The sequence below is a fragment of the Zootoca vivipara genome, chromosome 8, assembly GCF_965207765.1.
Source record: "Zootoca vivipara chromosome 8, rZooViv2.hap1.1, whole genome shotgun sequence".
NCBI lineage: Eukaryota > Metazoa > Chordata > Lepidosauria > Squamata > Lacertidae > Zootoca > Zootoca vivipara.
In genome coordinates, this window is record NC_142591.1 from 9,997,552 (window position 1) to 10,012,680 (window position 15,129).

Below are 15,129 nucleotides of genomic sequence, written 5' to 3' on the forward strand. Positions count from 1 at the left end.
GAAAAAAGGACACAGTAGCAATGGTTGGGAGACCTGGTATGAACAGGAAGTACAGTAGTAGAGGGGAAATAATCTCACTCCTCAAATCTTTATAAAGAGTGCAGGCCAGAAGCACATGAACAACTGATTCAGTACAGTACTGCCATCTCCACATGGGCATAACCTCTTTTCCAGTGGAATTTTCCTGGATGGGAAGCATTAATGACATGAATGTTTGCGTATTATATACATAATTGAAGAGGGAGATGCAACATCAAGCTATGGAGTATTGATTCCTTACCTAACTTGAAAACATTCTTTTGGTGGGGTCAGTAGAGGCCAGATAAATGCTCTAGGGTCATACAGTAGCTAGCTAGCCAGCAGCCAGCCAGCTGAATGTCCCTGGTCTAAACTATCAGAGTAGAGTGTATTGGTCTGGACCAGGCATCCCCAAACTCGGCCCTCCAGATGTTTTGGGACTACAACTCCCATCATCCCTGACCACTGGTCCTGTTAGCTAGGGATGATGGGAGTTGTAGTTCCAAAACATCTGGAGGGCCGAGTTTGGGGATGCCTGGTCTGGACTGATACTGCTCCAAGGTAACATCAGAATCCATATTTGCCCTCAAAGGATTTGCAAGTTATGAATCAGGAACTGGTTAAGTTGCGGGCAGCGAGAGTAGGAATAAATGGGCAGTTCTGTGAAGAGTCAAAGAAGCTTTGGCAAACCCCTCCCTTTATTATCCCCTACAGGAAAAGTTTTGCCAAATCCTCTGGTGCTGTTCAATGTTGAGGAAATGGGATTAATGAGCATTGGCTGCATATACCCCAAACATTTAAAGCACCCCGCCAAAGAATCATGGAAGTTATAGTTCATTAAGTATGCTGGGAACTGTAGCTCTGTGAGGGGTAAACTACAGTTCCCAGAATTTGGGTGTGTATGCTTTAAATGTTTGATATGTATAAAGTCTGAGTTGCTGTGGGAGTCAATAAATGGGTGGGGCAAATTTTGCTCGCCATTCAGTCCTTGCTCAGTTGAAAAGACAGCTGCCCACCCTCCAATTAAATATTAGTTCCTGACTCAGGTGCTGAAGAAAAAAACCTGAGCTAGATTTGACAGATGTAGCTTTCCCTCTGTAAAGACCAAAAGCCACATATTGCAACGGTGTCAAGTGGAATTTCCACAGCAGGCTATCCTAAAACCACAGCGGCTTGTGACTAGAATATTGGCTTCTTCCTCTCAGTAGGAAACCAAAGTTGCCTTGAGAGAGGTGATGTTCCATCCCAAGGGTTGCCATGGATACGTCCAGTCACAAGCTTCCAGCTGTGGCGTTCAACCCTGTCAGTGTCATTTAAGGGTAATTGAAAACAACAGGTCACTAAGCAAAGTGGCACCATTTGTTCAAATGCCCATTTGCAGGGGGTCACTCTGGCATGGAAGAAAGCTGCCTTGCTCATCTTCATGGACCTTGGCAGAGAAACATGTAGCTTAAGAAGAATATCTCAGGAAACATATTTATTCGTGACATTTGCATCCTTCCTTAACCTCCTAGGAGTCTGAGACAAGAGTCAATCCTTCTAATTAATCCTCACAACAATATCGTAAGATAAATTCAGCTGAAAGGGGATTAGGTGACTGAAGGTCACCCACTCAGCTTCATTACTGAAAGGACATATGAGTTCAGGTTGACCCTTTCTGGATAAGGCCCCACAGCCCTCTGTCAGGCAGAGGGGAAAGCTATATTCCACACATGGTACTTCTAGTTCTAACAAACTGGGTGCACCCCCCCCCCAAAAAAAATATCGAAATGTTTAGCTCTGACAATCCTTATCAACTTGTTTTGTGGGTAGAAGTCTTGGTAACTTGACACCCTCACCACCTAATGGATTAGCACCATCAAAGCTCACAGCACCCTCCCATCCCTTCGGCAGCAAATAGCTATGCGAGAGGATTTCCAAACAGACGCCAGCATGAGTCAAGTCCTTAGGTTTCTGGGGCATCCCAAAATCTGTGAGCGTTTCCCAACTGACCAGAGAAATCTATGGCCTAGTTCACATACAGACATGCATGCTTTGATGACTGCCCTCTGTGTATATCCAGTGGGATTTCTGGATTCCACCCCTTCAACACACCCTTTGAACAAGACTCCCATGCCATATCACATTGCGAGCTTCTTTTGCGAGCCTCCTCATTTTCAAGAATGATCTTATTAGCTGACATGGGGGGTGGGGGGGGGGTTGGTGTGCGAGAAACACAAAGCCCAAAGAGACCTTTCACGTGTGGGATTGTTTGCACAGTTCATTGGAGCAGAGCCATTTGTTTGGCTTTTGTACAGTATATGTCAGGCATTGCACTTTTTGCTTTTGTTACTAAGCCAACACTCTACATAAGGACATCCAGAGACCCTTACAAAACCTAACATATTTACATTGGTGTTCAGGAGTGCGGTAGGAAGATGTGATGCCATTGTTCTTGGCACAGCTGGGTGTTTTTTTTAATATAGATGCAGAAAGCAAACCAAATCTCAGTGGCTCTTAAGATCCAGCAATGCTTTAGCAAGTCTATATCAAGTGGCATTTGTTTCAGTGATTTAAAAATAATCTAGATCATTATCTGCTCAGTCTGTGATAATGTTAATCATATTTTGAAAAAACCTCCTTGCACTTGAAAAATAGCAAATCAAGTATCTTGGACAATTTTAGGGCATGCCTGGAAAATCACATGTGTCTAAGCTAAACAGGGAAGCACCTGATTTACCACAATACTTTGCTAGGAAACCTAATTCTTAGGATACAGTTCTGCACACATTTGAAGATTTTGTTGCTCTAGTCATGAAACAGCTCCTCCCAAAACCTCTACTTCCATCGAGAATGGAGAATTCAATGCAGGTAGGGGACTGAGGGAGAACAAGATGCTCAGACCTTATTTGTATAGGAAGTTTCTCTTCCTATGCTGCTCTGCAGAACACTGGAAGGACTAAAAGGATTGGAGTCAATGGCATGCTTGCATCCTATGCTGTTGTTATACTGCCAAAATAACCACATAACCACCAGCCTCATCCACATGTTCCTTCAAATGTAATTAGAGTTGTGTAGCAGCAGCTACACCACTGCTGGTCATGTTTGAATAAAGTTTCTGTTAACTATGCTTGAAGATCTCTAGATCAGGAGAAGTTGGATTTAAGGGCACCTAGTTATGTGTGCGTAACCACACAAATTACTAGTACTTCCCTGCAGCTCCACACCCATGTCTGAAACATGGAAAAACAAAGCTGGCAGGAGACAGTTGCAGATAAATACCAATTAATGAGGAAAGCTTCTCTATTGCAAACTGCACCCTCTCCACCCCAATTTGAACAGGACAAGCAGAAGCTGACCTCTGGGCACATGTTATGGTTGAATTATGGTCGGGAAGGCTGAATTTATTGATCTGAAATGACTAGCCACGCCATGAGTAGCAGACAAAGCTACATTACTTTACTTGCTGGCAATACTTCTCTCCCGATTTCCCTTTCCTGTTTTCATTATCAAACTCCACTTGGAAAAACTCACACCTCTGCTATCCCTAAATCCATATTCATAGTGTGTCTGGTTGTGGTACATGCTATGGTTGGAATTGTTATGTAGGTTGATGTGGGTATGCAGCTGGAGGGGAAGGGTTCTGTTGGACTGCACTTAAAATACATGTTAGGAAAACCAGACCATCACTCTCATAAAACTGAAAAGAATGCAACAGTGGGTCCAACAATAGGGGACAATATCATGCTTCTTCTGGGGTAGATTGTCCACCTTTGGTCCCCTACCCTGCTCTCACCTGTGGCTCCTAGAAGCCGTCAGCATGTAACAGAAGCCACACCTCAGGAACGGTAGGCTAAACCAGGTGAGGGTAGCCGATGGCTCTCAAATACTTGGTGAGTTAGGGACTTCTCCTGCATGCAAAGACAGGCTCTGGCGGATTGAGACCAATAGTGGGTCCAGCAATCAAGAAGGCGGTTTCTGCATGTGCTGTAGAGGGAAGTGAGGGGCAGATGGGGCTCGTCCACCTGGGAAGGTAGCTCATCTAGAAGGACAGCTCTGATCCTAAGGCTCTGCTGCCTTGCAAAAAAAAAAAAGCTGGGGAGTAAACCCTACACAAATCCAGAGTGGAATCTCTAAGACTGTCAGATGGCCCCTCGCATAACTCTTTCTGGCAACTCCTGCAGCCAAGCTGGTGCCAAATGTATTACTCTGCTTTATTTTGGACCACATTAATGAGATCGAGAAAGGGGTTCTTGTCTTCTGGGCAGCCCAGGACCTCCATATACACTGCCCAGGCTTCTGCCCCAGGGAGGTGACTTTGTTGCTAATAATAGAGAGGTTTGACTTCAACCCTGGAGGCATACTCCATTGTCTCTCAAGACAGATGGATGCCAACAATAATAAGGAAGATTTTTAAAAGAAGTACACATTATCCAGATGCTTCTTCTGTGTATTTGAGGATCTTGATGCAAGTTATTTCCTTTCTCCCACATTATCATTTATTTATATATTTATTTATGGGGGGGAAAACAGGGATGAATTATAATTTAGAGATATTTTCTCAGCGGGAATCATTCACATATTTATATGCAGGAATGTCACATACTGTACTAATTTGAATCTATCCAAATGTTAATTTTCCAGCCGTGCTGTGCAACTCATGACAACCACCTGCTCAAAATTCACATCTTTCTCTTAACCAGCCCAATAAACATTAAAAGAAAGGGCCAAAAGAAAAGAAAAAAATATGCCGAGATAATAGAAGTGATAAAGTTGTGTATATTTCTGTGCTGAATGTAATGTGCTGTGGTACCTCTGACAGTCTAATTACAGAATACTGCTTAGGATGAAAAATGCAAGTTTGCAACCTTTTCTAAGGATGTTTTTAAACCCAGAATGCAGAGCTGAGGCTGCTCCACCATAATGGCTGCACGCTTCAATAGACTGTGGGAAAGCATATGTTCTCTAAATATAGGTGAACATTCGACTTTTTCATTGCTGGAATAAAGCGTACTGTTCAAAGGTAAGTAATGCAGCCATTTCCCGCATCCACTTTGGCCTATGGCCCACCCACCCACCCCCAAAAAAGTTGCCTCAAGGGCGTATGGCTCCCCCAACACACTGACAGCTAAGAGTCACTTGTCCCCCTTATGTGTGCTGTTCTGTTGTGTTGTTGTGTTTCTGTGTTTTATGTTGGAAGCTGCCCAGAGTGGCTCAGACAACCCAGTCAGATGGATGAGATACAACAAATACACCATCTACATCCTCCTCTTCTTCTTCTTCCTCCTCCTCCTCCTCACTTACCCAACATTTTCTGCATCTTCATCACACTCAGCCCTATACTTGCAAACTCCACACTTGGAATGTTTTCTCTGAACTTCAGTTCCAGATCCTTCATATTCTAGAACAAGATCAAGCCAACACAAAGTATTGTTTAATTAAATAAAAATAAAACAACAGCAACAGAGAACACATTTTCATATTATTGACACTTTCCCTTGAAAGCGGCTTGCATGGAGTCATCCTGTTTTGTCCTCACAAGGTATGCTATGAGACTGAGACATGGCAACTAACCCACAGCCAGCCCGGTGAGCCTCATGACCCAACTGGGGAGGCTGACCCCCCACCTCTCTACCCCATTGCTCTTTCCACTGTACTACACCAGCTCACACCATTAGCTAAAAGATTTGTATACTCAAACTTTTTGCCATTGGAGATAAAAAAAACCTGCATGCTGGTACGCAGCAGATGCAATTTACTCTACGGTAGCTACCTAATTTAAATACCTGAATTTGCTGTTGTTCTGAATGACAAAATGGAAATGTTTCACATGCATATATTACTGCAAATTGATCATTATACTGCAGTTTTCCTCTGCAGTCAAATATCCAAGAATACAATGGACGCCAGGTTATTATTATCCAAAAGCAGCAAGTGCTTTTGCTTTATAAAGCAGGGGTTGGGGACAGAACTAAGCTTGGGTGAGCAGAACGAAACCACAAACACCTGAGAAGGTCTTTATGCAGAAATCACCTTGCAAATGCCAGATTTACACCAGCACAAGCATGACTGATAAAAACTGGTATTTCAGTGTTTGAAATATTTATCACTGCCATTGTTAAACATTTTAGAGTGCTCAAAATGTTTCGCATAAATTATCTTACAATACTTACAGCAATTTTGTAAAGTAGGCAAGTGTCATTATTCCCATGTTACATTTTTTAAAAAAACAAAAACAAAACACAAATGTTATTTACAGTGGTACCTCAGTTTATGATCTTAATCCGTTCTGGTAGTCTGTTCTTAAACTGAAACCATTCTTAAACTGAGGTGCGCTTTCCCTAATGAGGCCTCCTGCCCCTGGTGACCTTCTACCATTCGGATTCCATTCTTAGACCAAGGTAAAGTTCACAAACCGGGACACTACGTCTGGTTTTGCGGAGTTCGTAAACTGAATAGTTTGTAAACAGGGCTGTTCTTAAACCAAGGTACCACTGTATTTGTAACATTTATATTTTGCCTTTTCTGCAATGAGCTCGAGTTGGCAAACTGGGTGGGAGCCTGAAACTGCAGCTTGTCTGAAGCAACTTAAGTGAGTTTGTGGCAATGGCACGTTTTTGAATTGGCAGCTTCCACATTTGCCACTTTTGGCCACTATACTACACCAGCTCCCCTATACATTACTCTGAGGCAGTGATCACATGTCACACTAAACCATGGTTTAAATTGTACTGGAATGTGCATGGGCTGCAGCGAGCCTCAGACTTGTGTGTGTCCTCTCTCCTCTCAAGTATATAAAAGGAAGAATTCAGAAGCTTTTGCAGTAGCTCATTGGTACAGCCACAGAGGAAAGACTACAGTTCACTGGTAGAGCATCTGCTTTGCATGCAGAATGTCCCAGGATAAATCTCCAGACCCCTGCCTTGGAAATGTGGCACTGCAGGTCAATATAGACAATACTGAGCTATATGGACCAATGCTCTGATTCAGTACAAGGTACAGCTTCCACATTTAGTTAACCACAGTTTGCTGTTTTGTCTGGATCCAGAATTGCGGTTAACCCTATGGTTAGTTTCAGCCAGTCAGCTTCAGAATCCACAACTGGAAGTCAGCTTGCTTGAAACTAAAAGCAGTTATTATTAGTCACATTTTTTTGTCACATAAGACAACAAAACAGTGTGAAAGCGAAAAGCAAGCACCTGAGCCCAAGATGCACTGTGGCTCATTCCTGCTCATGTACATTGCACTAAATTAGTGGGATGTACAAATCTGGCCACTTGTATCACTGGTTCAGATTCAAAATATTTAATAATAGAATTATACAACTGATGTGGAGGACACAGTGAATAAGGTACAATTTCAAATTTGTATATATGCTTAGAATTATACCAATCCCAACCTGTAACTGCCACAATCAACTGTTGTGCGTAACAGACAGATGGCAGTTAGCTGAATAGTGCATACTGATTATCAATTTATTAATTACTAAAAGCAATCTGCCAGGGACTTTAATCACCACCATACTTTAACAACCAAATTTTGGAAAGAGGGACTCTGAAACAAATTATTTCAATAATAATTAACATGACGATCTGTATTGCAAGCATGCCATTTCCCTAGCTTGAAAGCCTAGACTAATCAATTGCCATCTGTCCACAATTAAATATGGGTGTGTGTTTTTTTAAAGTGCCTAATTTAAACTTTGTTTAGGTAAACAAGCACTCACTGTGGTTAGTGTTAAACAAAAAGAATAAGAAATGAAACTGCATGGCAATTAGCCATTACTCCATTGAGGAAGCACTGAAAACAGGTTGCATCCTGGAGATTCATCCTCTCTTAACAGCCCTGCAGCTGTGAAAGAGGCTTCTGTCCCATCATGCACACTCCTTCAGCCTGCTGGGAGGAGAGAGGTGCAATTGAGCTAGGATGATTCTCTGAGGTCATCTGTAACATTTAATGCACTGTGTTCCTTGTTGTTCTGTGTTCTGGAGAAGTCTGATCAATATAGTTTAGCTGTGATCAGTCTTGGGCTAAGTCTGATCAATATATGTTACAGTAGCGGTGAGCAGTCTTGGTTAAGTCTGATCAATCTAGATATTACTTGTGGCTGATCCTTCCTCAGGATTGCAACATATGGCTTTGAAGCTGTCTCCTGCCCCATAATTTTTGGAGCATTTTAGAGTTCCTGGGCAATCAGCTGGCCTGATCTTGATGATCTAACTCAACAGGAGACGGTCTCTTGTCACAGTGATGTGAAGTACTCCAGCCATGTTCTACGTAACTGTCCTGATACTGAGGAGGATTTTTGACCTTCCTTCCCATGTGGTAGTGGTAAGGAACCTGCCAGCGCCTAATTGATGAGTCTGGGCATTTTTTGGACTCTCGTCACTCCCAAGGTGACAAAAAGCATGACAGCAGAGTAGTACGCCTTCTATCTCCACGAACATTTCAGAGGCACTAGCTATAAACCACAGCATGGCCTGGTCACGCCATCAACTGTGGCAAACAAAGAATTAAAGGAGCAACCCACCCCACAGCAGTGTGACTGCTCAGGCAGTGCTCAAGGCACTCACTCACCTGATCACAACCAACAGCAAGAATGTGGTTCACTAGAATGACACCTGGCTAGTCAGCTGTTACAGAGTGAACCCATCAACAAACATTAGCAATTTTGCAAGCCATTTGTATCGCCAACAGCACAAGTTTACATGTCAGATGTAAGCCCCACTGAGCTTAGTAGGGGCTGACTCCCAGGAAGCGGGTAGAGAACTGAAGCCCAGGTAAAACTTCAGCTGTTTCATTTATTAAACTACTAAAACTTTCATCCAAGGATCATAGGGCAGTTTACAATATAAAAACACCAAACACATAAAATTGTAACAAGCAAAACATTACCCTATACTACAGGCACGCAGTTTAAAAGACCACAAATTGTGTAATTGTGGTTTTTAAGGAACAAGAAGACATATCCATGTAAGAAAACCCAGACACACACCCTAATCATTCATACCTTCCTTAGAAATATATGAACTGACAGCTTAAACTGAGTTAAAGTATCAGTCCATTCTAGCCTATTGTCTTCTATAGCTGGCAGGGGCTCTCTGAGGACTCAGCTTTCCCAGCTGTGCAAGCCAAGATCCATTTTAAATGTAAGGTAAAGGTAAAGGGACCCCTGACCATTAGGTCCAGTCGCAGATGACTCTGGGGTTGTGGCGCTCATCTCGCTTTATTGGCTGAGGGAGCCAGCGTATAGCTTCCAAGTCATGTGGCCAGCACGACAAAGCCACTTCTGGCGAACAAGAGCAGCACACGGAAACGCCGTTTACCTTCCTGCCGGAGCAGTACCTATTTATCTACCTCAGCGTTTCTCAACCGCTGTTCTGCGGCACACTAGTGTGCCGCGAGACGCTGGCTGGTGTGCCGCGACGTGCGGAGACGAGAAGGACGATTTGCATTGTCACGTGCCTGGTGGCCGCCAATAGACAGCGCTGACCCGCCGGAAAGCAATATTTCTCCTCCTCTTTCCCAAAGCTCAGTGCAAACGAGCCTGGCGGCTGCCAATACTCAACACTGACCCGCCGGAAAGCAATATTTGGCAAGTGTTTCTTACAGTCATAATTATAATATAGGGCGGCACAGAGTTAATTTTTTTAACTTTTTTAATGGTGGTGTGCCTCGTGATTTTTTTCACGGAACAAGTGTGCCGTGGCCCAAAAAAGGTTGAGAAACACTGGTCTACCTGCACTTTGACGTGCTTTTGAACTGCTAGGTAGGCAGGAGCTGGGACCGATTCAAACCGCCGACCTTTTTGATCAGCAAGTCCTAGACTCTGTGGTTTAATCCACAGTGCCACCTGAGTCCCTTGCCACAGAGTTAGTGCCTGTCAGTCAGAGCAGACAGTACCGGGTTAGATGGACTCATAATCTGATTGCATTCAGCAGAGTTTTTTACACCTCAGTCCACCTGGTCAGCCGTGGGGGGGGGGTTTACTGGAGCTCACCCCATCGCAGGGATTCGAACCACCAACCTTCTGATCGGCAAGCCCTAGGCTCTGTGGTTTAACCCACAGCGCCACCCGCTGTGCAGCATTCCACTTAGCTGTGGGCTCTCCCAAAACAAAACAACCTAAGAAGTTCATGTGCTCTCTCATCCAACAGAAGTTGAATTTCCATCCACTAGCACAATATGGAGTTAAGAGGTACCACTGATTTATAACTGAGGTTTTTCTCATTTGTGCATATATCGCACCAGGGGTAAAATGCCCGCTGCTGTCCCTGTGATGGAGTGGTGGGTGTTGTGTACTGAGTCAAAGGATTTTATATCTGTATTACTATTGTCTGTATTTGCATTAGGGTAAAGTAACTGCCTTTTGGTTCCAGAAGGTACAGCTACTATTGGTTCACTTAAGCTGCTGTATTTGGATCCTCTGTCTTATTGGTTTCCTCCAAAAGGCAGCACTGTGATTGCCTGATATTGTTCCCTCCAAAGTGTTTCCCTTTCTAGCTAGTCCCACCTCCCTATAAATGTAGCTTTTCCTCTCCTCAGAGCTCAGTCTTGTTTGCTTTAATAAAGAAGTGTTACTAGAGAACCGTCTCCAGCATATTATATCAAGAGAGCTGAAATCACAAACCCCACGTCACAACAGTGGGCAAACTCCATAAGGGCAAATCTCCACTGGCTGCAGGGGAGGGGGGGTGGTGGATTTTCCTCCCTTCATTAGAAGCCAGTGCAAAGCCCCCCACCCAAACACCAGGCAAAGCTGAGAGGCAGAACGCTTCCCCTCTTGCAGACTCGGTGGGAGGTATTCCGTAGAGCTTTGCCACTGGCTCCTCTACCCCTAAAGGCTGGGGGGACCAGCTGTGAACTGGGCAGTGGAACAGGGGTGCTGCCCCTTGGGTGGGTACCACCTGAGGCAGTTGCCTCACCCTACCTAATCGGGGGGGGGGGGGCTTTTTAGTACACATATTGGTGCATCACTGACAGGAATCCAATAAAAGTTATCAAACTTTTATTTTAATGGGAATAATTTAAGCAGGTGCTTAGTCTCCCATTGAACAATGCTTAGTTTTGGCTATTGAATGACACAACTTTTTTTAAAAAAAGTTAAGGCTTCTGACTTGTCTTTTTCAAGGAAAAAGTTGAATTGTTCACAAACTTTTTAGAAATCACCTTTTGCCAAGGGGAAAAGCAATCTATGTACTGGTAGTTGTGTTTTTCTGCAGTACGTGTAAACATTTCCAGCTAGGATCCTGCATTCACACAAAAGAACAAAAATATCAGGAATACTCACCCCCTTCTCCTGATCCAGAACCATTATCTGAAAAGAAAAAAAATAGAATTATCTGGGACTGCATTTTTTAATTTTAATTTTCTTTATTTAAAAGCCTTTTATAAACAGCCTGATTGTGTTGAATGGGCAAGACCAACTGAATGAAGAGGAATAGCAAGCAGCACTGGGAGGCAGGGAAGATAAACCGGTGTGACTAAGGTTCACAGTTCTTACTTTGTTCCCACTCCTATATGATAATGTCTTTTCTTGGTGAGAAAAATCCCATCAGCAGCCTGATCCACAAAGGCCAGGAGCATTATCATAAGATGCTCCAGGTTGTTGAGTGCTGGATTCTACGAGGCCCATAGTATCCATCGTCAATTCCGCCCCCCCCCCCGGACTCTGTACTACTACTGCCTGCTTAGACTGCCAACTGAAGCCTCATGTAAACAGCTACAGGGATCTAGAGCCCTGGCCAGCAAATTATTTAACAGGGATGCTGTCTGAATCAGCCAAGTGCAAAGAGGGGTCAACCAGCACTGGCTTTACCCACATGAAGCAAGACGCAAGGGGTTCTTCTATCTCTTCCTATCTGCTTTGGCAGAGTCTCTCCCTTTACTTACCCTAGCTGCTCATTCCCATTTCCCTGCATCTACCCACCTCACAGAAGACAGCAACCAAAATGCATATAGGAAGGAGTCTGACAGCACCTAAACTACTATTTTTCCCTAGGTCTCAGCCCAGGAAAAAGAGGCTTAGGAGTATGAAGCGGGTGAACTGTCCTTCAGAAATTCCAATATGATAAAGGAGCAAGGAAAATTAGAGTTATAAAATCCTAGTACGGCAAATGATGTCCAAAGTGGGTCAAGAGGTGAACAAGACTAAAGGAGACGGCATGTACCGGTAGGTATTTCTATGCGGCCATGGTACATTTAATGCCATCAGATAAGAAACTTCATTTCATGTGTGTATGTCTGAGTTCAGTTCCCTAACCCAACCTTCCCCAGTCGGGTGTCCTTTAGATGTTGTTGCAGTACAACTCCCATCATTCTTGGTCACTCTCTATGCTGGCTATGGGTGATGGAGTTGAGATTCCCAACATTATTATTTTTTAAACTAAACATTTACTAAACATTTTACTACTAACATTTTTAGGACTCACCCTGTTCTTCAGACTGTAAATTGTTTTAACTGGTTTTAATATAGTAATTCTATACCGTAACTTATGGTGAAGGACAAATCTGAAGACAGAAAACAACATCTGGTTGAAGAAGGTTGCCCTTACATATGGCCCAGAAGGACATATATAGCCTTCAAGGTGGTCCAATCAGTGGTGAAGGATGCATTAACTCATAATGGGATAAGTGGGAGAATCCCAACTGGACCATAAAATGGTGGCCATCAATCTTCTTACTCCTTTTAGAGCCACAGCCATGACTTGATGGATGTAACCCAATGAAGAGATGGCAAGTCACTTAGCTCCCCTGCTGAATTTCTTCCTGCCTTCCTCCCACATATTCCTTTCCGCAAATTCTCAGTCCTGATCCTCCCTCACTCATCCCCTGCAAATTTCCCCTCCTCAGAATGCAGGGCAGAGTGTGCCAAGAAGGAGTTGCTTGCAGTGACTTTAAAATGAGGCAGTTTCTTGCAAAGAATAATAGAGACATCATGGCCAATCCATTACAGTCAAAAAACACAGCATGAAAAGAAAAAGCTCTACATTTGAAGAGCAGTTCACATCAAGCAACTTAACTGGCCCCACACAACGACAACAAAGCACTTCCTACGTTGCCTTGCCTTTCAGAATTACAAGATTTAGACATGTCTGGTGAATTGGTTTTAACCTTAGTCATCTTATGATGGTGTGAGTAAGTATTAAGGCACTAAATCTTCTGGAAACTGTGTAATTTCCCTCTGTCCTCCTCTCCTATTCTTTCTCATTCTAAAACAATGAAAATAAAACAGCATTGCTGGTGAGAGGGGAACAGACTCAGGACCTTGAATGAGAACTATTGATTGCAGAATACAGAACATGCCTCCGGGGCAGATGCGCAATGGAAAATGCTGGTATGTATTAACCCAAAGTGCCACAAACGCAAACATGAGTCAATTCCAACTTTTCTTTGGGGAGTCAATGAAAATTGGGGGTGGGGGTGGACTTCAGTTTGTGATTTACTTAAGGTTAAATTCTTCTCAATTTCATTTTGAAAAGTGAGTAAAGTACAGGGAAACAAACTGTGGGTCCCCTGCCCCTTTTGTTTGTACCAGGCTTGTTGTATCAAATAGTAATGGGGAGACTAGAAAGCGGTTTTTATGCTTGTCTTTTTCAGCCTTTGGTACCTTACATTGTGCTACCTTTGGGACTGCTTGAGGCTCATCATTTCCACAGGTTAAGTGCTCAAGCGTTAAGAGACGTACTCAGGCCCGGCTCTACGGGTAGTCTCGGTGGCGCGGGGCGCCAGGGCGCTGGGCTGGCAGGAGGGCGCTGCGCGGCAAAGCCGTGCTGCGAGCTGCGTCCGCCTTCTCCTCCCCAAAGCTAAATGCTGAAAGGAATTTCATACCCACCAACGTTTCTACGATGAAAATAGTGATGTCTCATTCCATAATTATTATTTTACTATTTATACCCCACACATCTTACTGGGGTGCCCGACCCACTCTGGGCAGCTTCCAACATATGTAATAACATAATAAAACATTAAACATTTTTTAAAAACCTCCCCTATACAAGATTGACTTCAACATTTCTCCAGTGAAAACGGGGACATCCTAAGGAAAAGTGGGACGTTCCAGGATCAAATCAGAAGCTGGGATGGCTTCTCAAAATCAGGGACACCCCTGGAAAATAGGGTACTTAGAGAGTCTTGGATTTATGGAAGATCTAAGAAACTACAGGCCTGTTAGCTTAAGGTCTGTGCTGAAAAGCATTAGTAAATATAAAATTATCACGTATATAGAAGAACAACATAGAAAGCCAGTGTGGGGTACAGCAGAAGGGAAGGTGTCTGCACAATCCAATTAAGCATTTTCCATATACTGTATAGAAGTCTCTGTAAGCCTTGTCTTAAAAGAGAATGAACTGTCCACAGTCAGGATCAAAAGGCTACCATGGTCCACAATGCTTTCGGGTGGGTTAAAGATGATGTTCTAACTCAGGAAGTAACTCCGTGTTTGGTCAGTTCCACTGCAGATTGTGGCTAGTGGAAGCACATTATGGAATGCCCCCTCCCCAATAATTTTATGCACACAGAAACTAGGTGTCAGATGAAAGATATTTTTGCCCAGACTTTATCCTGATTCTTAGCACCGCTTTAGTCTTCTTCCCGTTGTCTTTATATCTCCACCGCCTGTTTAAAGCCCACTGTGTCTGCCGGCAATTACCCTAAAGTCACAAGTGTCCTCAGGAGGGTTGCTCCCTAATTGCCCAGAGCGGTGCAGCCTCAGATGGAGCCTTAAACTGTTTCTTGGCAGGATACAAACAGTAGCTGATCATTCTTTCATGCAAATCTTGGCAAAGTGTTCCAAAAAAATTCACTCTGAATGCTTAAAGCACAGTAGCTTGCTGTTCAGTTGCAGGAAGTGCAGGCCGTGTTAGGTCAAGCATAAACTCTTCCCATAATACCCAAGGCCATTTCACACACTATGCAGCAACGTACCTGGGTTAGTCTCTGAGAAGCATACCTATATGATATGTGTTATGTCGCGTTCCTTTTTCTAGATGTGCACTTGGGGAAAAAATCTTACATATGCCTTTTAAAAATAATATGTGAAGAGACCCTTATCTACACACCCTGCCTTTATCATGCCTAAAAACTGTTTCTGCACCCAAGGAGAGATAACTATATTAGTTGACAGGTATATGG

General features: G+C 43.5%; 1 protein-coding gene across 1 annotated transcript in view; it reads right to left on the reverse strand.

The window, feature by feature from the left end:
* Nucleotides 1-15,129, reverse strand: part of TMEFF1 (transmembrane protein with EGF like and two follistatin like domains 1) — a 76,382-nt gene that overhangs the window by 16,465 nt on the left and 44,788 nt on the right. Inside the window, exons 4-5 of the mRNA XM_035126088.3 lie at nt 11,288-11,314; nt 5,302-5,398 (exon numbers count right to left, since the gene is read on the reverse strand). Coding sequence (XP_034981979.1) covers nt 5,302-5,398; nt 11,288-11,314 — 124 coding nt within the window. The remainder of the gene's footprint in view (nt 1-5,301; nt 5,399-11,287; nt 11,315-15,129) is intronic.